The sequence below is a fragment of the Lepisma saccharinum genome, chromosome 8 (assembly GCF_977018435.1).
Source record: "Lepisma saccharinum chromosome 8, izLepSacc3.1, whole genome shotgun sequence".
Classification (NCBI taxonomy): Eukaryota; Metazoa; Arthropoda; class Insecta; order Zygentoma; family Lepismatidae; genus Lepisma; species Lepisma saccharinum.
Window position 1 is genome coordinate 46,011,121 of NC_139236.1, and position 25,447 is coordinate 46,036,567.

At 36.2% G+C, this 25,447-nt stretch overlaps 1 protein-coding gene across 11 annotated transcripts in view; it reads right to left on the minus strand.

Annotated features, from left to right (window-relative positions):
- Positions 1 to 25,447, minus strand: part of ClC-c (chloride channel protein 3) — an 84,394-nt gene that overhangs the window by 23,563 nt on the left and 35,384 nt on the right. For 6 of the 11 annotated variants that reach the window (XM_083126605.1, XM_083126599.1, XM_083126606.1 and 3 more), the window contains 7 exons: positions 23,322 to 23,348; positions 16,200 to 16,400; positions 9,337 to 9,482; positions 8,194 to 8,355; positions 7,005 to 7,152; positions 1,558 to 1,697; positions 1 to 183 (listed from right to left, as the gene is read on the minus strand). In XM_083126605.1, coding sequence (XP_082982731.1) covers positions 1 to 183; positions 1,558 to 1,697; positions 7,005 to 7,152; positions 8,194 to 8,355; positions 9,337 to 9,482; positions 16,200 to 16,400; positions 23,322 to 23,348 — 1,007 coding nt within the window. Of the gene's footprint in view, positions 184 to 1,557; positions 1,698 to 7,004; positions 7,153 to 8,193; positions 8,356 to 9,336; positions 9,483 to 16,199; positions 16,401 to 23,321; positions 23,367 to 25,447 lie in introns of all 11 variants that reach the window. The other 5 variants (XM_083126608.1, XM_083126604.1, XM_083126603.1 and 2 more) reach the window with 2 other exon arrangements.

Genomic DNA, 25,447 nt, shown 5'->3' on the forward strand with positions numbered 1-25,447 from the left:
CCCGATAATTCCAAGACCCACAAAGGGGATAAGCTCAAAGAAAATCCATGGCTTATTATACTCTACATAGAACAGAACAGAATGCTCATTCCCAAATGGGTTGATGGATCTAAGTACAAAAGCTGCCACTAAAGCACAGAAGAAGGATCTCCATAAGGTTTTCAGAGGAAAGTAGTAGCTAACCTGGTGAAAAAAAATTTTGTTACAAGACAATTAAATGACAGCAAATTATGTATCAGAACATATATTTTTAATATATCTATATATATACGAGGAGCATTAAAAAAAAAAGGGCCACGTTTTATAACAACCGACTGGCAACAGTAATCGGATCGTGCCTGCGCAGTAACATCACTTGGTCCATTGGCTATCCAGCAACCATACTTTCGCTAGTCAGCTGTTCGTTATCGTGTGTGTTGGAATGTGTTTAAATGGCTGCACACATACACAATCCCGCCACGTGCGAGGTCCGTTCTGTGATTCGATTTCTTCACGCCAAAGGACAAAATGCTGCTCAAATTCATCGAGTGTATGGTGACAGTATAATGAGTGAAGGAAAGGTGCGGCAATGATGTTGCGCATTCAAAGAAGGCCGTACAAATATCCACAATGAAGAGAGTAGTGGAAGACCAAGCATTTAAACTGATGTTTTGGTGCAACTGTGTTCTGGGACCAACAGGGTGTGCTTTTGGTGGATTTCCTGGAACCGGGGAAAACAATCACATCGCAAGCATACTGCGAAACACTTTCCAAACTCAGACGTGCCATACAAAACCGACGACATAGAATGTTGCATTTAGGAATTGTGCTTCTCCATGACAACGGCAGACCACACACTGATGCCCTCACTGTTCAGGTTCAGACGATTCAGAAGTTCGGATGGGAACTTTTTGATCACCCCCATATAGTCTGGACCTTGCACCAAGTGACTTTCACCTCTTCCTGCACTTAAAAAAGTGGCTTTCGTCTCAACGATTTGAAGAAACTGAGGTGTTGAAAACGACAGTGTTGAATTGCCTGAACTCCCAGGCGGCAAACTTTTATGCAGAGGGTATAAAAAAAGCTTGTGCCATGGTACAGAAAGTGTTGGAAAATAATGGTGACTATGTTGAAAAATGAAGTGCAACCAATAATATAATGTTGTTAAACATACTTTCTTGTTTCCTATAAAATATCGGGCCTTTCTTTTGAAATGCAACTCGTATATAAAATATCTAACATTGTCTGATATTCTTCAACTATTACATGCATATATAGTCTGAAAAAAGAACATGAAGAATTCAGAAGTTATTCTACAAATCTAAATATCTGAAATTTTCTATATAGCCTTCTTATAGTAAAACTATTATGTAAACTGAATCATGAAAAATAAGTGTAAATGGGTTTTTAAAAATTCGATGTAATAATTAAGTTTAAGTTCCCTATGCATCAATTTGTTCAAATGTTCAATTTGAATGAAACTCATTGTCCTATTGCAGCAAATGTACCTTAACCTTGGCACAGGCAACATGTGTTAACGTTTGGTGGAAGGTAAACCATCAACACAAATAAACATACCTCCTCCAAGCTGAACAAAACTCCTCCAATGGGAGCACCAAAGGCAACAGACACGCCTGCTGCGGCGGCTGCAGAGAGTATTTCCCTCTTCTTTGCTTCATTCTTTCCATATTTTGGGAATAAATATGATAAAATATTACCTTAAAAAGAGAGAAAGTACTTGATTAGAACAAAATTTCTGTCAGCGCTATGTAATTCTAGAGCTAAGCATATGTCAATGTATTGTTACCAGTAGACATGATTGGTATGAATGGCCTGATATTAAATTTCTATCTACACCAATGTCTGAGTGTTAGTTCCTGGTTCATGCTCAGGTTTCTTTTTGGATATCCAAATTACCAGAAGTTAATTTTTTGAACCAACAACTCATGATTGTTCTGAAGCTAACTCCCAAGAACTGTAGAAGTTGAGGTTGGCTATAGCAGGGTAAAGACAGGGTTTGAACTCGCACTGCATAATTATATGAAAATTGATCTTAGTTTTGATACTGTATAAAACAATGATGTTGACTGGTATTGGTTGTATAATTACGATAATTCACTGATACTTTTGCAGAGTTTGAGTAGGGTGTAGAGTTGGCAAAAATGCCACATAACACATTCTGAAAGTTTTTAATTATCCTCGAAATCATTCACAGTTGTCTTAAAAATGGATTTTTTATTACACAAGAGGTATTTTAATGTTCTGATGCAATTCTTGAATATTTTAAAGCCAAAATATCAGAAATTGATGCATGTAATTGGAATAATTAGGTATTAATATTAGGGATGGATAAATATGAAATTTTGGCCAGTACTGATAAAGCACAGATATACAATTTACTGATAGCAATAACCAATATTCTACTGATTGGATATATAATTTCAAATGGTTGATTGACCTCTTTAATAAATGAATGTTACCGCAATGCAAGAGAAGCTGCATATATTTAGACATTTACTTTTTAAAAAGCAGGGAATTTGTAAAAATTATAAAAAATGGCAGAATACTAATACACAAATTTATAAGATATTTATAGATATATCGAATCAATAAAATTATCGGTAATTTTACCCATAATCTGATATGCCTATTATGGCCAATATCAATTAATCTGTCCCATACACAATTAATGTTAATCAATTTTCTGCACAACTTTTAATTGTTACAATTTTCAACCATTGGTATTGCAGATCAGCAGCATCAGTATTTACATCAGTTTAGCCTTAATAATATGCACAATAATTCACAGCATTTAAAATATTATATTCAAATGGACATAACAGAATGAGTCAACTTTATGACTGCATTAACCTTTAGGAGCCAGATCGTCTCGATCCAGATGCTCTCATGTAAACCTCTGGGGCCCGATCATATCGATCAAGATGCTCTGTCAAGGTCGTAGTTTTTACGTTATAACTTCACTATTTTTGGCTATAATTTAGATTTCCTTTTTTCATATTGTTGTTAACACATGTATTTAACAGAAATGATTGTTGCACGTTTTTTCTTTTCATGAAAATGGTGGGAAAAAGGTGACTTCTTTTTTGCATCTTTTTTCAAGGAAAAATTTTGCCAACAAAAAAGGAAGGCCGGCTTTGTTGTTCTAAAGCAATGAATTTTCCTCACCCCTGGAAACTGCATTGGAAGGAAGTTTGCATATCAGTAACTCGAGGTCAAAAGGAACAGTGACATGCACTGAGGAGTAGCTAGTCTTACAGAGATAGATCAATCAATCTCGCATCTCGAATTATATTCAAATGACAATATTTATTGTCTTGTTAAAGCCACAGTTCATATGCAACACTTCCTTTTCCACGTGCTTCTCGTCCATCGGTGTGATCCTCGGGCAAAACTGGCTGGATAGCCTAGTTCGCTCTTCTTCCGCCTGACCAGTTTCCAGGTAGAAACGGCCGGCCCAAGGAAAAGGAAGATTTCTACATCTACCTCCCTTGCCTCCTCACCCCCTGCTGCAATGGTTGAAAGCCCAGGCTTTCAGGTACCCCAGTCTATCTCCTATAGGACAGATAGGGGATTGGTTTCTCAGATTTTTTGTAAATCCTCTAAAGAACTAAGGTTAAATTTTCTGCAGTACTTATGTTCTCTGTATTTACACAACCTTTTACATGTTGTACAATATGTACGTATTTATAATATGGGATGAGTTTTTTTATTTATGAAATGGGAATGTGTTATGTGCAGACAATAATGTTATGCTTTCTTTCTTTTTTATTTTTCAAATATGGAATATATAATGATTAAATTACAAATATGTGCTCAGGCTCTCTCTAGTTTTAGTAGTTTTATTTAAATATACTACTCTTGGCCTCTAACAGTCATAAATACGGATGTATCTATTTGGGCAAGAGAACGTGCGTTCATATTGTTGTTGGTTTGGTTTATTTTACTTCGCTTTTCTGTCACATTTGGTTATCGTGAAAATGAGGAGTGATGATATGATGAAATTGATGAAGGGACCTCATATGAACAATCCAGGCCAGGATTCAAACCCGTGATGAGTGCACATTCTTGTCCTATGTGTTGCAGTGAATAATGAAATAATTTGGAATAAAAAATGTATCTCAGAACTCAAAAAGTCAAATGAATATCATTGAAGAAACTACAAAAAAGTGTTTTGGGTTTTGTTACTTGTTTTGTTTCTGTGCACAAAGTGTACTTAAAACACCAAATCAACCAACTATGGGGGAGTGGTTATCACAGCACGCTACGACACCAGGAGTTCCGGGCTCGAACCCTGACCTGGGCATGGGTGTTCTTTGTGTTTGTCCCTTCATTAATTTTATCGCATCATCTTCGCAATTAACCAAATGTGACAAAAAAGCGACGCTAAGTAACAAAATTGAAATCAAATAATTGATTGATTGCTCGATTTGGTTTATTTTACTTCGCTTTTCCGCCACTTTTGGTACGATAAAATTGATGAAGGGACACACAAAGAATACCCATGGCCAAGCTGAGATTCGAACCCAGGATCTCTGGCTTAGAGTCAAATCAAATAATTTTTTTTATTATCGAATGTGGGTGGGGGTTACGTGTACTTCTTTTAGTACTCATTCACCATTTTGCAATCTTTTCCTGTTATTGACATTCTTTTTTTTTAGGAATACTGGGCCATAAGGGGGGAAGGGTGTGACCCACACCCCCCCCCCCCCCCCCCCCTTTGAGCATGCCACTGACTGCTACCCCAAGTGTCGACGTCACCGCACATCACTCAAAAGGAATGTTTTCCGTGCAGGAGCAAACAGAGGTTGGGAGTTGGGGGAGGGGTTGTTGAAACTACGTCGTAATAATGTAAGTTCGAGGCGTGCTGAAGAAAAGCCTTTGTTCTTGAGCACAGTGTTTCACAAATGGCTACAAAGGTTACCCTGCATTGTCTAAAAATAGAATTTGGAAGTAGCTGCAAGAATTGGTGGGCTTTTGTCGCTCTGTTCTAGCTTTTCCTTCTGGAAGATTGTGTGTACGTGAGACTCGTTTTGTGCCCAAGTGCCAAAGATTTTTTGAGTGAAGTGTGACTATTCCCAAGACTTTATCATCATCTTTGCTTTACATGCCAGCGATAATTTCTATGGGCATGTTGACCTTTTCGTGTTCTTTTTCTGGGAGGGTGGGGGGAAACCCATTTTTTTTTTAAATGATTTTTTGGGGGATTCCCCCTTCCCCCCTCCATATATACACCGAATGTGCATAAATTTTATATCATCTGAATCTGTGATACATTATTCATCTCTCTAGGGCAATTAGCCTCTGAGCTACAGTCATTTCAAGGTACCGCTGCATTCTGAAGCTTGAATCAGTGGCGTGCTGACCATTCCCTTTGGGGGTACAACTCACGTTACATTGGTCATACGATAATAATGCAAATATTTTTGTGTTCCTTACATGTCAGCGATAATTTCCATGTACATCTCGACACTGTCATGTACTTTTTCCTTGCAGGGGGGGGGGGGGGATCCCAATTTTTTCCTGAAATTTTGGAATTTTGAGTGTTCTCCCCCTCCTCCTCCCGCCACATATACGCCGAATTTGCTTAAATTTTATATAGTCTGAATCTCTGGTTCATTCCGCGTACAATGGTATATCACTCATCTCTCTAGGGCAATTAGCCTCCGATCTACACTCATTTAATTGAAACTCTGCATTTTGCTCAAAATCGCCCTGGGGCATCAAGGGGGTTACATGTGAAAATGGCCTTGGGCTCCAAAAGGTTAATGCAATATAAAACAGACCTTTATTCGCTCTATACTAATAAATTAACGGTAGAATGGAATTAATGCAACGAGCGTAGTTTCAACTTTTGTAGTTTACATGAGTCATACTACTTTGTCACAATCCATATTCTATATTGTTTTTTTAATCATTTAAGCATTTGAACACATTGTTCTTTGCCAACATACCTGTACCAGTAACAGTAGCTCTCGTTCCGTTTGATTTCTTACTTTTATTTTACTATCTGCACTAAGTTATCTTCATGAATGTCATATGCTTTTTTAAAACCCACACTTCAAAGTGTTTAGCATACAAGTGATAGGAAGAGAGTATGTTCCACAAATTAGTATGAGATATTTAATGTTTATTCCATTATTTATTGGCCAGTGTGTGTGCATGTGAAGGTATGCTACAGTGCCACGTATTGCCACCAGTTGACTTTGTTGCATCGCATACGTAGAATAGTGCTGCATCAGTCATGTGGATGCATTTGTGGACAAACCAAGAACACGTGGAAGCAGATTATTATGGGGAATGACAGACAGTGTGGTTTCTTTGGAGGGAAAGTGTGGCTGGTTCGGACATCCACACGAGGTTAGTAGCAGTGTGTGGGAATGCAGCGCAAAGTCACAGAACGGTGTTTCGTTGGATGTCAAACTTCATGTAGAAGCACATGTCAGTTGCCAAACCACTCCTGCCATGATTCTCTAGGGTACACATACTGCCTCATGCTCCATATTTGCCAGATCTTGTGCCTAGCGACTAGGCTCTGTTCAATGCAATGAAAAAGACAGTGTACGGTAAGAAGTTCACCTCCAATGGCGAGTTTCAGTTTCCATCCAGAAGTGGTGCCAGAGTCAGAGTGTGACTAAATATCCTTGAAATGATGCAAAATGCATAATATCCTTTATTTTTGAAACAGCACTGTGGGAAGAAATGGCTTTGTGATTTAATTAATATCTCATGTGAAATTATAAATATTTTAAAGCACTGGTACTGGCTCAAATATAAGCATTCAAGATGAAACAGTTTTTACATTAAAATGTGTACATTTTGCCATTCAGTTCTGTCCCATTTTCCCTTCAGGAATTTATGAAAAATGTTTCGTCAGCCCTAAGAAAAACTCAATGATACTTTCACACAGTAAAAGTAAATATAAACCTATGGCACATAGCATTCATAAAATAATTATAACAAAAATTTAACTATATGGAAAAGAAACTACAAAATCAAATGCTTACCTATACAACATGCAATGTGCACCATTGGACCCTCTTTTCCTAAACTTAGCCCTGCAGAAACTGCCAGCATTATACCCACAGATTTGATGATCAGGGTCCACTTGCCCAAGTAGCCTCTGATTATGAAGCCACTTAGAATGGTTTTGATCTGTAGAGGGGGAAAAAAACATCACCTATTAGATGCAATGCGATTATCACCATTAACTGAAAAAAAAGAAAAACTTAACAAACTGACATGCGAGTATGACACAAGGAACAGCCTCATATTTTGTACTGGAGAATATAATATTATTCAATACATATTTATAATATCAACTTCTGTTTTGCATTTTTAAGTTGTGAGCATTATCATTTATAATAATTTGAGTTTTAACATTTAACTACTGTCTGTGGTGTGTATCATAATTCATTATTGTGGCTTATGTATCAGACTGCGTTGCATGGTCCACTCACAATATCGCTCAAAAGTTCACTCAAAAGTTCAGGGTTCCAAATCTTGTCATGTGCATGTGAGTGTTGCTTTTCTGCTACTTTTGGCTAATTGTGAAGATGAGGATGATTGATGACATGACGAAATTGATGAAAGGACTAGTTCGTTTGCAAATACCTCATCAATTACATGTAATCACCATCCATTCTCGGTAATCAGACAAAGTCTCAGAAAAGCAACACCTGAGAAAAATGCAATTACATAAAATTTGACAAATTAATTATAGTCATGTTCTGGGTAAGAGTTGAATTTATGCTAGCAACTTTGTGCTTTTTCAAAGACAGATTTTTAGTCTTTCCAAAAATGACAAACGTGCAAAAGCTCATACTCAACTTAGCTTGCTGTACGTAACACAAATACAGCATGAACACAAGTGACACTTTACATTGTGCAAGTAGGTCGGAAGAGGAAGATGACTAACTTCTGATTGAAATTCCTTCCCTCCCAACCTTCCTGATCAAGACCCTGAGACAGGATTGAAAGCTAGGGTGTAAAGTTTTACTTGCGTTCTTACTGTGTGTTACCTCTGGCAAAGCAAGTAAAACATAACTATTCTCCAGATAGGAGAAATACATTTTTTTTTAATTCACTGCAAATATGACTTCACTTTTAAGAATTACTGAAATGAACTAAGAGTTTTCATCTTGTGTATGAACTACGACCCCACACAGAAAAAAAATTATATATATGATGACCTACCTCTGGAATACCAGATCCACATGCGTATGGTGCGAACATACGTACGAGTGATGCAGCAAGAGCTGCAAATGTCAAGGCCCACGCAACATAGAAAAGGTAAGATATTATGTATGGTCCTGCCCCTTCTCTCGATTGGTTGAACACTTCTGGCCATGTTAGCCACTACAAATGCACAAAGAAGACAAGTTAAAATAATAATAATAATAATAAACACAAATAATTCAGTACAAAGAATAATTATACAGTAGATTCTGAAAGTTATTTCCACAACTCAACCAAAAACACAAAAATTCAATTTTATGTTTTTAGTACTCGTCATTTTGTATTGGATTGATACAATTGGTAACAGCGAATTGTACATCAGTAATTATTAATACAGATAAAATTTCCATACTGGTCTATCGTTATATATTAAATACTTAATATTCTGCATGACTATCAGTTTGGCATAACATTTATCATAATAGTACTTCAATAATACGGACATACTCCCAATAATGAGAGTTGTTATTACATACAGTGGAATCACACAATTTTATATTCTTCATGGGACGTGAAATGTGGTGAAATGCAGAATCCAAGAAAATTTTAAATTATGCTCTATAGGAACCACGATGCAGTATCCAGGAAATGTAAATTCAAGGTTTCACTGTATTATTATGTTTAGTGCTTTGGTAGATAATGAGGGGGTCATACCTACATTTGACATTCTACATGATACTGGGTTATACAGAATAAATATGCAACTCCCTAGTTCTTAGGGAGCTTTCACAATGAAGTGAAAAGTGAGGCCTTGGACTGGTTCATTTGCAAACATGTTTCCAGGTGATGCTTTTTCACTTGGTGTGAAAGTAGCCTGAAATAGCAATTGGCCACACTGTATGATGGGCAGTGGCTAATTCACAGCTAGTACTTGTCCTAATTCATGGTATAGGGAAGAAAACTACACTTAACAGTCATGTATGAACTTTCAAATTGCATAATAAACATTTTAATGGTAGTGGAAACGTTATGTTGAGAGCATTGGTCAACATAGGTTAGCATTTATCTTCTGCTTGTAAGTTGTGCACCCTAACATGCAGCGAGTTTACAAATATAATAGTGTTCTTAGGGATTTGGACATGGTCATACACCAATACACACCTGAGGACAGTTTCCTTCCACGAAACTAGTTTCATTTGAAGACCAACAACACTGTTCCTGATTCAACCAGAATGCTTGAGGACAGATGCCGTATTTCAAATCGGACATCCATCTGGCACCGATGTCAATAACACCAGCAAAAGCACCTACAAAAAAACACTGGATATGAGAAAACTGAAACATCATGTTTTTAACAACAATGCAAGGTCTGAATTGTATCTTCAGGGTGGCTACAAACAAGCAGAAATGAAATTCCCTGACTTTTCCAGGTTTTCCAGGACAAAATTTACATTTTCCCCTGACAATTACAAACAAATGGAAATAATAAACTCATACAGATCCACGTATGGTTTTGTTAAGTACCAATATTATCTTCTATGAAATTGACTTAATTTCTCTATTCTCTGAGATTTGATTTCAAACTGCAAAATAGTGAATTTGGAAAATTATTACAATTCACAAGCTACGGAATTCATACGCAGTAAGTTTAAAATAAAATACTTGATTATTTTTAAAGTTACGACTAAATGAGATAAGAGTGAAGAGTGATTGATTAAGAAATACAATTTGTATTTTATTAGTCTCTTTATAAATTCTCGGTATTATATGTTGATATTTCCACTGAGGATTGGAACATTCTGCTTGCAAGAACCACGAATGCAGACTCATTTTTCAATGCATAAAGCTACTTCTCTCTTCTCTGTAAAGCAAACAACTTAACTCTTGCATATAAGTGAAACAATTGAATCGAACAAAATAAAGTGTCATATTTCCTTACATTGGCAATGGGATTTCTGCTTCAGTACAGTATATCCAAGTGAAGTACTGTGAAACTGACAACATGCAGTTATACCATTAATGCTGATGAAAAGGATATGTAGGTATTAGAAATTTAACGCAAGGAATTTATGGAATTGCATTGTATAGGTACCTGATTTAGCTAACCACACATTTAAACAGGAAAACACTAATAATAAAAGCTTCTGAAAGTTCATATACGAGGGGCATCCTGAAAAAAGCTCCAATAGTGCCTATACGCAGCACTAGTAGTCGGAGAGCGACACACACACATGCAGGCAGGAAGAAGTGGCATGTAGCTGTAATTTGGTACAGTTGCAATGCAGCCGTTTTAGGACAGTTCTAGGTTAAAGATTACAGCTCTCACACAATCTCCCACCGACTGCGATGTAACCTACATTGCACGCTCAGAAATTGGCACAGAGCCACCAGCAATCGTGTGAGGTGTGCAGACCGGACGTCGTGAGTGATAGTATGGTCAGACAATGGTGCAGATAATTCACGGAAGGCCAATTGGATGTGCACATCCCCATACAGCTGAGTACACACGGGTCCTTTGCATCACTTCAGGTGAGAGATCTTAGACCACTCCCTGAACAGCCCTGGCCTTGAATGTACCGACTTTCATCTCTTTGCTTAACTGAAGAGTTTTCTGGCAGGGCAAGAATTTGACAGCTACACTGCGGTAGATATAGTTCCAGTCTTTGCTGTCAGACACATATACCATGAACATACAAAATTTAGTGCCATGCTACGACAAATGCCAGAACAACAGTGGTGATTATGCCGAAAATTAGGTTAGGACTCACTGTTACTAATGCAATAAATTACAACTGATATTCTTGTTTTATTTATACCTAATCGACAGACTGATATTTTGTTATTTTTTTTTTTCAAATTGGTGTATTTTCTTATATTTTTTTATTTTTTACTATACAGTGTTATTTTTCCCAAAATTCACATTTTCATTTTAGCGCATTTTCTGGCAAATATCTGAAATTATACCTTCATGGTGTTTTAAAACTACTTTTTCAAATTGTAAGTCACATGGCTTCGTGAGAGTTTGATATCTTGAAAGTTATTTTGGGAAAGTTATTTTCCATACCCATTTTTTAATTTTAAGGTAAGAATTTTAGATAATGGAATTTTCCCTGTATATACTGAAGGGTGCATAGTGACCATAAGTGGCGACGCACCCAAAAAATTAAAATCAATCACTCTCACATGACAGATACCGATATATTATGGCACCAAAAATTGGCATTATCTTTTTTTGACTTGTTAGTGTTAAGTTTCCCAAAATTCGCGTTTTTGTTTTAGAACATTTATCTGCCAGATATACCGAAACTTAATACTTCCAGTGTGCTTTTAAACTATTATTTTAAATTGTAGGTCACATGGTCTACGTATTTTCCTGACAGTTTGATATGTTGGAACAGAATTTTGAGGAAGTAAAAGTAAAGTGCTCCCTGCACTTTTCCTTGAAGGTGTATAGGGGTATGGAGTTAGGATCCCACACTTTCTTGATCACGGCCGAAGGTGGAGGTGATGTGATCAGCACCACGCTCCTGGACACATTTATCCCTCAAAGTTTCCTCAAGGTACCAGCTTCATATGATGCTGGGTGGGTGCAGGAGCAGTTTGAATAGGTGGAAAACATCCCGGTTCTCCCCTGCAGGGTATCGACCCAGGTCTCTCGCATAGTAGTCAGATGCCCTAACGACTGAGCTCCATTATTACTCGCTCGACAAATGCCGATGGTGCGCACTTAGCTTGGTAATTCAAAACATATCTCGTGCGACAAATACGAAGATGTGGCTCTCGTGTGACGGTAGATACGCACTCGATCTCCTGTTAGAACCCTGCCACTTTGCTCAGTGATGCAAATGGATTTGATAGAAGTTGAAAAAATCGTGGGAAATACATGATTTAATGTGGCTGTCGGAATTATTTCATGTACATATAACTCTATAGTTTACTCTTGAGTAAAATGTTGGAAAACTTGCATATTCTATGTACATAAACAGGCCTAGAAAAGACAAGAATGTTGGATTTCATGGAATTTTTTGTTGTTTAAGGACATTTCTTTAAAAAAAAGCTAAAAACGCCAACAATTCACATTTTATGCCAAATTCGCATTATTTCAATATTTCGAACGAGCGAAAAATGTGTCCAGACATCACTGCACATTCCTAAACATAACTTCGCAGCAATTACCAGTTTTCACGGTTTTGGCGTTTGTGGTTCCCTACTAATCGGAAATTACTTTCTGGCCACCCCTCGTATAAATCAGTAGATGGAAAGTGAAAATTTAGCATGGCTGGCAGAGAAAGTCAATTCTTGAAGAAAGTGATTTGCTTTTATGATTGAATGATTCGAGTAAATATGATATTAAAATATTTACGTATTTATTATTAGTATTTTATTTCATAATATTGGACATTAACTTCACTCAGTGAGAGATTAATGACCATCTCTCACGAGTTTTAACAGACAGGACTGAGAGTGGCGTTAATTTCATTGCAATACTAGTGTTGCAGTAAATTTGAGGTTGCGAGCATGCACTTGCCAAATTTTTATAACGTTCACCAATGCAGATTTATGTTTCACTTTTTCGTGATAGTATTCAATATATATCCCGTTTGGTTGGATTCTTCTTGATATCTAAAAATAGTGCAATGTCATTATAAACGTATGTTAACTTGTGCGAAACCAGTAATACATCAGGATGATGAAAGAAAACCTTCGTAAGCACTGCTACATTAAATAAGGTGAAGTGAGCCAGAAGAGTAATAAAATTCCAGCAAATATTTTCAGTCTAAAGCTCTTCTTGTTTATGCATGAGATTTTTGTTGGATGTTGCAGTCCATGCAATTTCTGTCGCATGTTGTAGTGAGATACTTTGTCGGGTGGCGATATTCGACAAAAATTATGTATCAATAGAACCTATTTGTTTCCATGTTCCTTCAGTTTGCCCAAAAAAATGCCTTACTACGACGTCTGACAACTATGGGATGGTGCCACCCGCTCTTATCCGCTCCATCTGTTGACAAGTCTCCTTACTACTCCCATACGGACAAGAAAAAAATGATAATTCAATGCATTTTCTACGTAATATTTAGAAGCTTATCCTTTACTCCCCCGATGATACCATATGGTATCATCAGAGTAAGGTCGTACTGCCCCGATGATACCATATGGTATCATGGTGCTGATTACGAAATGAATGTGCTTTTTGGACCTTCGTACTCTTATGTTTGGGTGGAAACTCTGACACAGGTCTGGAGCAAGCCTGGGAAATTCATACTGATGACCAACCTCCCCCACTCTCCGCAACATATCTATGCCACATTTCCGAACAGAGTTTCACATTTTGGCTCATTTTTCAACTTGTATTGCACCCAGGAACATGAAACATGTTTCAATCAATCTCTTTGGAAATGTCCATTCCTTGAAGAGAATACTAAGGTTTGCACCTTCTCCCCAAAATAGTGGGAGAAGAGGGGATTTTTATGTCTTTTTTTCATTGAAATTCGGTGGTCGCGCCCCCCAAACCCTTCCTCGGCTCGGCGTTCTGAATTGTACACGGTTGCATGCTCTGATGTTTTAGCTGCAAAACAAAACTTATCCGAAGTAGATTGCTCCGATAGTGCCCAAGTTGTAACAATTTTCCTTCAAAAATGCAAATTACCTATTTTTCGTAAAAAAACAATATCACATTTTGGCTTATTACTCAACTTGTATGGCACCCAAGAACATGAAATATGTTTCATTCTCTTGTGAAATGTCCATTCTTTGAAAAGAATACGAAGTTCGCGCCTTCTCCCCAAAATAGTGGGAGAAGAGGGGGCAAAGTCCAGATTCTTATTTTTTTTTCCATTGAAATTCGGAGGTGGCGAACCCCAAACCCCCCTTCCTCGGTTCGGCGTTCTGAGTTGTACACGGTTGCATGCTATGATGTTTTAGCTGCAAAACAAAACTTATCCGAAGTAGATTGCTCGCATAGTGGCCGAGTTATAACAATTTTCCTCCAAAAATGCAAATTACCTATTTTTCGTAAAAAAAAAATAATCACATTTTGGCTTATTATACAACTTGTATGGCACCCAAGAACAAAACATATGTTTCATTCTCTTGAGAAATGTCCATTCTTTGAAAAGAATACTAAAGTTTGCACCTTATCCCCAAAATAGTGGGAGAAGAGGGGGCAAACTCCATATTTTATTTTTTTTTCATTGAAATTCGAGGGACGTGCCCCCAACATGCTCTGATGTTTTAGCTGAAAAACAAAACTTATCCGAAGTAGATTGCTCCCATAGTGCCCGAGTTATAACAATTTTCCTCCAAAAATGCAAATTACCTATTTTTCGTTAAAAAAAAATCACATTTTGGCTTATTATTCAACTTGTATGGCACACAAGAACATGAAATATGTTTCATTCTCTTCAGAAATGTCCATTCTTTGAAAAGAATACTAAAGTTCGTGACCTCTCCCCAAAATAGCGAGGCAAGAAGGGGCAAACTACAGATTTTTACGTTTTTTTTTTCATTGAAATTCGGGGAACGTGCCCCAAGCACCCTTCCTCAGTCCGCTGTTCTGAATTGTACACGGTTGCATGCGCTGATGTTCTAGCTGCAAAACAAAAGTTATCTGAAGTAGATTGCTCCCATAGTGCCAGGGTTATAACAATTTCCCTCCAAAGAGTGTTCGAATTTAAAATTCCCGCCGAGAAGCTCGGGTGAGAAAAATTTCTCTCTCTCTCTCTCTCTCTCCTCCTGTCATCACTGGTTTCTGGCGCCGTGGTTGTGTTGCGCATAAAAGGGGCCAAAAAGTTGAGGCCGAAACTTGCGAACGAGATTACCTGTTCCCGTGCAGAGTTCCATAACGATATCTTTAAATAAAAGAAATTAAGAAATTTAAAAAATCAATAAAAAAGAAATTCCCTGATATTTCCCTGACTTTTTTTGACACCTCAAATTCCCTGACTTTTCCCGGTTTTCCAGGTTTTCCAGGTCTGTCGCCACCCTGATCTTATCGATACACCACTTTAAAAAAAAATGGACGACTTTATATCTGATGAATTTGTTTAAGCATCACAAGTGAGAAAAACGTTGAATATACTGGTGGATTTTAAAAGCTTTCAGCTGATATGACAGTTTCATGTCCTTGTAATGCTCAACACATGGTGTATATTAGGCTCAGTCAATAAATAAAGAGGCAGAGGATATTTCACAGTACTTATGTAACGAACCTCAGAAGTACTGTCCGCCACTGTTTAGGCATGTAGAACTCCTTTGGCTGCTGTTGGAACCAATTAAGCATGTACTCCTGGACGTTATTATCTGATTGAAACTGTTGTCCCCACAGTGATTTTTTGAGCTCACCAAAGATGTGGAAGTCACACGGGGACAAATCTGAGCTCAGGACTTCCCACTTGAATTTTTTCAGACATTTCTTTGTTGCATTGGCTGTGTGTGGTTTAGCATTTTCATGCAATAGGACGACACCGCACGAAAGGTGACCGGGACGATTAGATTTGATTGCCTTCCTGAGCTTCGTTAATGTTTCACAATACCACTGGGCATTGACCGTAGCTCCATGCTCCAGGAAGTCGACAAAAATCGAAGAACGAAAGCATGACCTTGCCGGTGACTGGCACTAGTGTGTGTGTGTGAAGGGGAATCTGACTGGACACAGCCGCTGCTCGGTTAGCAGCCTTTGAGCATACCTTCTGGTTTGAAACTACTATGAAGGAGTGAACACCTTGACAGGGCAACAGCTTCTAGGTTTCAACTTGCCTAAATTCACCTACTTTAAGCTTCAGCCTTTTAACATGTAATTTTACTATTTAATTTTTGAAACTTGTCCATCGTCCTGATGAAGCCACATGAGTGGTGAAAATAAAATAAAAAAATATCAATTTGCACTTATGTCCCTATGTCAAGATAAGTGAAAATTTAACCACCAATGTAATAGAACTTCCCTTTTCAGATGGAAATTTCATAAGACAAAACTATCAAATACCTGAAAGCAATTATGGACTTGGTAAAAAAAAATTACATACCTGCCAGCAATCCAACTAACAAGACACACACCCATCCAGACCATGCATCATGAGCACCTTTTATGAGGTCAAATATCGAATCTTGTTTCTTCTTAACAATATAGCGATGACGCATCCGGTCCCTGGCAATATCCCTCTGCCAATCAATCGTATGAAAATCATCATACTGGCCAATACCAGGAATATCATCTGTTTCACAAGCTGTAACAAACAAAGCATTTCATACAATTCTGCAATCTGCCATAAGTTAAATACCTACTAATATTACAGAACATAAATAAAATTTCAACTGTTATATATTTTCCAAAATTAAGAGAAGATATATAAATGGAAATAAAAATGTTCTTAAGAATTTTGAAGGGGAAAAATATAAGAATATTTTTCTCTTCTCAGCAATTTTAGAACCTTAAGACTGACACGTAATCAGTACAATGTTCCCAAGAACATTTTCTTTTTGCCCCCTTCCTATGAAATTATTAAATAATAAACTCAGATTAAGATTATATTTCAATTTACATTAAAAGAATAGACTTGGAATAATAGAAAAACATGGACAAATTCTAGAATAGGCATAAATCTTATATCAACTTATTGAAGGAATTCTTTTGTCGGCTTAATTCAATCTGACTAGATATTTCAATAATATAGAGATTTCTACATTTCTGTCAACCGTATATTAACATACCTCCTGTAATTCAAATATTTTTTTCAGGTTTATCTGTCCTAAGAATACAGAATTCACAAGATCTCGTCAACAATTTAGCTATAAAAAGTTTTTCCAACAAGAAAGCCATGCAAGAAGATTATCTTGTAGATTTTCTTTTAGTAATTCTTTAATACTAATATTACTACTATTACAAGTAAAATTTTGAGATTATTTCCATATGCAGACATTTTCATTAAGCTATCTAGTGATTAAAAACTATATCTTTTAAGTAAGAGGCTATCCATTAGATATATATCAAAGATCCAAAACACACAGTTTTACTCCTACATGAAAGTTCAAGTACAGCACGGTAGCATGCAGCTATGAATGGTAACAACATTCTCAAATTACACACTGCACATTCAGAGCTTGCATATACACTTTTACCTTCCATGTTCTCGGTAGAACAGAGTAACAAGACTCACGATGATATTCCTTTCCACACCATGCACTACAATTATTAAGGCAATAACGGTCAACATAGATGTGTGTTCATCTTATGCACAGCGGCTTGGGAAAGGAGCTTAGCTACCAATATATGCTATACGATTTCAGTTTGATCATGTATTATATTACTGGTTTATAGTTTCTAACTTCATGGAGAGTGGGGGGAATGAAAAATTTTCACAACAGTGTTTTCAATAGTAGGAAGACCTGTTTCGAAGTTGGCTACTCTCTGTTGGATCTGAAGTGCTATGTTAGCAAATTTACGACTTCATGACTGAAATTCTTCAGGGTTGGCAAATAAGAAGTTGTGAAATGTACATCACAGTTTCACAAGTAAATATGAATGAGGCACTGTGTGCTGTTTAAAGGGTGAATTATGTAATGCACAAGCACAAGCTGACTAAATAAATCGGACAGTTAAAACAAAATGTCAGTTTCAAACAATGGTAGACATAATTTTGCACTAAATTTTCAATTGCTGATTTCAACTCACTTGTGTGACAGATGTTGATATAATCTATATTTAAAAGTCTTTTTTCCTTCATTTCATTCATGTTAAAGAAACCTATAATTTTAAGGTGCCAATCCAGTCACCAATATGTATCCAATGACAAAAAATACGAAAATAATGCATAATTATTTCCTTTAGCAATGTCAGGTGAAATCGTCATAAAATTAACTTGAATCAAATGAAATATGTACTCAGGCATGACAATTTGAAATGCTACCACGTGGAAATATTTATGAGTTTGCTACTTCAGATAGTCATAGTATAAAACAATGCTTTCAAAATTACTGCATCATTTTGACCAATCACATATATTTTTCTTTAATTTGAAGCAACATTTTAATTTTTGCAGAAACTTGAACAAATAGAAAACTGTCACTGAGAAAATCCATAAACACTAATTACGATATATCATATGATAATAATATCATAAGATATATATACTATATGTACAATTTAACTAACATGCAAAAAATATTAACAATTTTGTTGCAGTGGTAATGTTCTGAAAACAATAAGTGTGTGCTCAAAAACAAGTCTGCAATAAAATCATGCACTAATATTTTTAATGAAAACAAAAATACTTCAATATTAAGGTAATGGGAAACCAACTTTACATCTATGAGTGTAAACATAAAAAATTCTTATTTTGAAAATGTAAAAAATTGTTCAATAACAAAGACATTTGATACTTTCATCATGCAAAATCCTGAAAAAAAAAATCATTCTAAAGCTGTTTTGTCAACAGTAATTCTCCTTAATATAAGCAGTTCTTTACACACACAACATACTGCCTAAAGGCATAACACGTTTTCAATCATAAAAAGATATTGTGTGATAACAACAGATTATGTTCACCTTTAACATTCTACTGAGCCGCTTGTCTGATATGTGAAATTATCCAGTAGTTTTACAATAGATAAAACTGATATCGAACTCACGGTACCTAATCAAATTTCTTCTTCCAATTAATGTAGATATAACTATTTGTATTTCTGGTTACTTAATGTCTAGGTCAATTGCAATTGCAATTACAAGGATGAATGGTGTCCTAATGAAAATAAAGGAAGTAAGAAACGTAATGATTGAGCCAGGCTCCAGACAAGGGGATCCTGATTTTAGAGTGCATTATATTAATTAATCTGCTATGGCAGCTCATAAATATAACTATTAAATATTAATTTTCAATCAGTAGGGGCATGTACGTTTCATTTTTGATGAAAACAGGAAATGTGAAATAACAAACTGTAGTGTTAATTTTTCATGTTCTTGAAAGGTGTGATGTTCGGGTTACCAGACGTCTGGATTTTCCCGGACGTGTCCTACATTTTAGCCTTATGACCGGCGTCTGGGAGGAATTTGAAAAATATCATAAATGTCCTACATTTTGAGCGTCATATAATATTAATTAGGAAAATACGTGACAGAAAAAAATCATGCAAGTTACAAGTCTATGAACAGCACTTCCAAACTCAATAGTGAAATTTATTTTGATTCAGTCATTGCCCAGAAAGAAAAAAGTTTGTCCTGCTATTAAACAAACGGGAAAACGGAGCAATTAATGAACACTTAATGAACAAAGTTTTGGGACCACTTTCTGATAATGTCACTGTTCAATGCCTGAGCAAAATTTCTTGCCTTAGGGTTTATACTGATGGAACAAGGTGTTGCCCATTGTTATTCAATATTTTGATTGTAAAGCAGGGGTATAGAGAACAAAGTTATTCAGGGTGTCTGCCAGTCAAGAAAGTCATGGAAGTCAAGAAATCAACAAGTAGGTCAAGAAGTCAATAAGATGGCAATAAATTATTCTTGTGGTCAAGAAGTTTTGCTGTCATAATGACTGTTTGGTTGATTTAGTTTATTTTACTTCACTTTTTTCTGTCCCTTTGGCTAATCGCGAAGGTGAGGATGAATGGTGGTAAGCAGAGATGGATGAAGGGACAGTCACAAACAGAAACCCCACATAAGATTATATTGGCTGCGAGTCCAAGTCCAGACACCAAAGCCTCACTTGTCTGCAAACACAGTTCAGGATGCATTAATACGAGAAAGCAGATCTAATTATATTCTTAAATTCAGCTTCAGCTTTTATCTTAACTGGCCCTTTGGTAGGGATTTTCATTAAATAAATATTTATTTTCTTAATTACTAATTTCCAACTTTACCTAAGTAGGGGTCGAATAAATAAACGTTAAGAAAAACGGAACAAAGGTCTAGAAAAGATCAAGAATTCTGGATGTGTTATGTTGGTAGACATCCTGTTACTGAACTAAAAACTACCCAAGATGAAACTTCTGGAACCATTTTAAATTACGGTAATTGCTGAATATTTATTTGCTATTACAGGTCATAATTCAAATGTTGAGATAGTACTTTCATTACCATCAGCACAATAGACTCACGAGAGAAATTATCTTTTCATAAAGTCTGTGAAATGTTTGGTACTGGTCCCTATAATTTCAAAGAGTTTGACTTTCCACTCTAGCATAAATATACAGTTTGACTAAACCTGAAATTTTGATAAAAATTGTCTCCTCTGAGAAGTACCACTTAAATCATGCAGTAAGAGGTGCATTGATTAGTATGATTGGAAGTTTTGTAATTTTGCATTTAAAAATTCATTAATTTTTTAAAATCTTAAAAGTGTCATTTTCAACTACTTTCTAACGTTTTCTATAGAAATATATATTATTTATTGAGAAAATTTTGTGTCCTACATTTTGACTTGTCCTACATTTCCCTTACAGCGATCTGGTAACCCTATGTGACGTGAATTTTTCTGTCACGTTTTGTCTCGAAATGGTGCAAAATGCGAAATCAAATCTTAAACACAAACTTTACAGTTTATTTACCAATGCGACACTTTCTGAGGTCTGAATTATCCTGAGAGTTATGCAAATCATGAAAAATTGATTAATTCTGCTGTAAATACTTGAGAAGAAAAAATGGACTCCTTTACACAGGAATAAACTTAATACTGTGATAACTATATAAATGTGCTACAATAAGTGAAATGTTAATTTTGTGTAACAAGTATAGTTTTTAAACCAAACTTAGGTTTCTATTCACCTTTTTATATACTGCTTTTGGTCCCAAAATAGTTAAGTATTTGTATCAGAATCTTGATCTTTTACTCACCATAAATGTGTGGCTCTATAGATCCACCAACTTATTTGAAACCCTGGCCAGAAACAAGTGGCGCTAGTGTCGAATGTTTAGGAGGGGAGCTCGGGAACTCTGGGGCAAGGGAAGGGATGGCAGAAACACGTGTTTTCCCCCTGTGTTGCCAAATCTAGAAGTGGGCGTGTGCCGTCAAAGGTTTGCAAGTAAACAAATATGCAGGCCGAATATTAAGTTTCGTTTCTAGATGTGGTAATTCAAATAACATAGCATAAGAGAGAGAGGAGGGAGGGGGACACTAAAGATATAAACGCCAGCTGTCTCGCAGAAGGATATCAACAATTTAAACACATAACATTTATATTCTTATGTAAACTATATAAAAAAAATATGTTAAAAAAAGCAACTTACTTTTGGGTTCTTGCCTCCGGTTGGCCTGGAGGCAGATCATAAGGTGTCTATGCCGGAGAGGTCCGAATTCGAACTTTCGCTGTCACTGTCGCTATTTACATCGCTACTTTCGGAACCCGATTCCAGGTTTATAATCAAAGTTTGAACTTCATCTTCGAGAATTCCATCATTCTTCTGGTATTCTTTTTCCAAACGGATGGCATGTTGGCACATACATTCCCATTCCTGCACTGTGACACTGTCAATTGCACTTTCGGTAAGATCCCTTATTTCTCTCAAATTTGAACTCACGTTTCGTGAGGCAACTCTTCGCTTTATGGTGCTCCATATGTACTCGATCGGGTTCAAGTCGCAGTGATATGGTGGAAGTCGAAGGACGTGGTGGCCGTGGGTTTTCAAAATTGTGTCAGCTCGATATACCGGATCGGGAAGATTACCGTATTTTTTACTTTCAGCAACAATTCTGGCTTTGTTTGTTCGATATCGAAAGTGATGTTATTTTTTAATAGCCATTCTTGAATCTCTAGTTTCTTACTTTTTGTGTTCGGTACTTTATTGGTTTGAATTGAGTGGTAGGAGGCATTATCCATAACAATGACAGATCTAGGTGGGAGATTCGGAATAAGTTTCTGTTCCAACCACTTCTCGAAGTTCTCGGAATTCATTTCATTATGGTAATCGCCAGAAGTTGTTTTGGCCTGAAATATATTAAGGGCGTTTGGAATAAACCCCATGGAACCCCCGGCGTGACTTATGATAAGTCTCTGCCCCGGACTGTCGTTTGTGAAGACACCTGACACATCTTCACTCTGCCAACATTTTTTTACTTTGTAATTAGGATGAATCCAAGTTTCATCAATGTAAACAACAGGCCTCCCTTCGTTGCGGAATCTGTTGATCGCACGAAGATATCTTGCTCTCCAAACCACAATGTTGCTTCGTTCAACCAGAGCTAAGCGCGAGTTTCTACATTTTTTAAATTTAAAGCCTATCTGTTTCATAATTTTCCGTAATGTTTCTCGCCCACCCTGATAATTAATTTCTTCCTTAGCAATAGCTAAAAGTTTCAATATTGTAGGAACTTCTCTTTTCACTACGTACATTTCATGGATTTTCCTTCGCAGTATACACTTATCCATGTCGTCAATGACAATCTTATTTTGTCGAGCACGTCTCCGTTTACCAGGAGTTGACAATTTCTGGTCAGGGGTTTGTAAATCTTTTTTCTCTCTTTTCAGTTTTTTAAGCAATGACTCCGACCGTCCCGTTAGATATACTGCTCTCTTTAGGGGTTGATCGCGAGGATAATTCCACCCGTCTCTTTTCTCTTCTTCACACTTCTCGATGATTCGTAGTAGCAAATTTCGCTCACTGCTGTGCACAACTTTCGACATTTTACACTTACTCAAAAACACGTCTACGCACATCAACAACACTCCTCGAATTCTTGAAGAGAGTAAAATTAGCAACACTGTGTCAGCGGAAGTGGGAAGGTCCTTGCCCGACCAGCGCCAGAGAAAACACTGGGGGTGAAAGAAGGGGTGGGGGAGGCCGGTTAGTTCGCATATTTTCCGAGGTTTCAGAAAGCTTGGTGGATCTATACCAATCGGCATACATACAAGTTATGTTATGAAATTTTGAAACAAACCAGTTTTGTTACACATAACTACACATATTTTATATCAAAATTCTACCTAATTTAAAATATAAGTAGAAGCCATAAACAATATCATCATTTTAATCATTCAAATACACATCATGCAACTCTCAGTTTTACAACCAAGACATGCAAGCAAAGTATGTGTACACAAATACACAATATATAGTCTTTTAATAATTATCACATAATTCATAAAAAAAAACATGGCTGAAAGAAAAGTGATGTTGCATATAGTGCACAACATGCTGTATGTTAACGACGACTTACCCTGCATTCCCATGATTGCAACACCACCTTAAAAATGAGAAAATTCTACCTTAACCATTTTTTACCCTGTTCACTCAACACAAAGAACACAATATTTCTATTCTAAAACATATCCTATAAAGCTACAGCCCACAATGCTGCACAACTCTCAAAGCACCTCAAATATCATGCAAGGTATATATTTAAGATTGTTAATACTTATTATTGCATTTAATAGAAAAGATGATTTTATTATCATGTTCTTATTATATAAAATGCACCCTTATCACAATAATATTTAAAATCACAAGGAATAAAAAAAAAACATTGGTGATGACAACCAATATTGACTAATGTGATCTCATTCCCATCATTTTAATTTATAAGCCCTTGCTGCTTTCTTCGAATGCGTCCATCACACATACAGAGTGGGACCTAAGTTCTGAAAGGGTTATTAATGGATTTATTATTAAATCAAAATTTGAAATATATAGGGCTGAGCCAATACCGATGTATCAATATTGGAACATATCGGTTGGAATTTGTTTACTGATACCAGTAGATACATTTTTCTAGCATTTTGGTCTCTCACAAGCTCCGCAAAAATGCTGCTCGATGCCTTGCGCAGTCTAATTTTCCTGGAAATTATGCAAAATTCAAGTTTATTTTTAATTTGCACGAGTTTTGAGCGAAAATACTGAATGTTATGATAACATACCATGTAATTTAATATTCTGTAATTCTTGAATATTTCAAAGCAAAAATGTTTGTAAAGTGATGGATATAATTAGAGAGGACTACGTACAAAAACATATTAATCAATATATTGAACAACTTTTAATTATTAGAATTTCAAAAAATCGATATAGGTGAGTTGAGTATTGATTGGTATTGGTATCAGTGCAGGTATAGAAATGTACATTCACATGTTGTAAGTAGAAATCCAGCAATTCAGTCAAAAATTGTTGGACTTTATTTAGAAAATCAGAAGTCAATTATTCTCATGCATGGAGCAAATCACCACCACTTCAATGTCATGGTGATATGACAGCGCACAAAGAACTGGATGTATGTTAACAACCACAAGACAATCTGATAGTTTGAAGACATCAAGCAGGAGCCCCTAATCGGAACGCCAACAATGGTTGGCATTTACATGAAATTACTTTTCATGCGTAAGTGTAAAGGCTCCACTATGTAAAATGCAAAAAAATAAAGAAAACAAAAAATAATAATATGTATATACAAATAATACATATGCACAAAGTTATGTACTGTTGAAATAACATCCTTAGTGACTTTTGGCCCAATTATTTATATATATATATATATACACACACACACACACAAACATATATATATGTGCTACAATAAGTGAAATGTTAATTTTGTGTAACAAGTATAGTTTTTAAACCAAACTTAGGTTTCTATTCACAATTTTATATACTGCTTTTGATCCCGAAATAGTCAAGTATTTGTATCGGAATCTTGATCTTTTACTCACCATAAATGTGTGGCTCTACATATGCAGGGTGACTGGTAATTAGATGTATTCCCTGAAAGGGGTTAAAGTAGAGACAATTTGCAATAAATTTGACCATATGATACCCCGTCCGAAAATTAGTAGTTTTCGAGATAATCGAATTTCAATTGTTTTTTTTAAAAATGACAATTTTCTACATAAAAAGATGAATTGCGAAAAAACTGCTCATTGTATGGATCTTATTTCAGAGTTTTCTGATAGCTAACAAATAAGTGGTTCGTTGAAAAAAAAAGTTTTTCCCAAATAACAATCACATGTAAATAGTGGGTGGGTTTAAACGTACAAGTGACCATAAAAAATGCACTCCTAGTTTACTTGGCAACCTATTAATAACAAAAATGGTATGACACGAAGCGTACAAATTACTTAAAATTACTTCCTTGTGACATCTGCTATCCAACAAGGTACAAATGTTGCTAACATTCACATTTGTGTACAAGAAATAATACTTCATTCATCTTCATGTGAATGGAATCAATGAACAATACAATTAAAGTACATTACACGTCTTGCTCAAAGTGGGCACCTCAGTTACGAATGCAGGCATGCAGGTTTTTAAGGACATTTGGTCTCTTAACTCGTGATGTGATGGTGTCCTTGATGT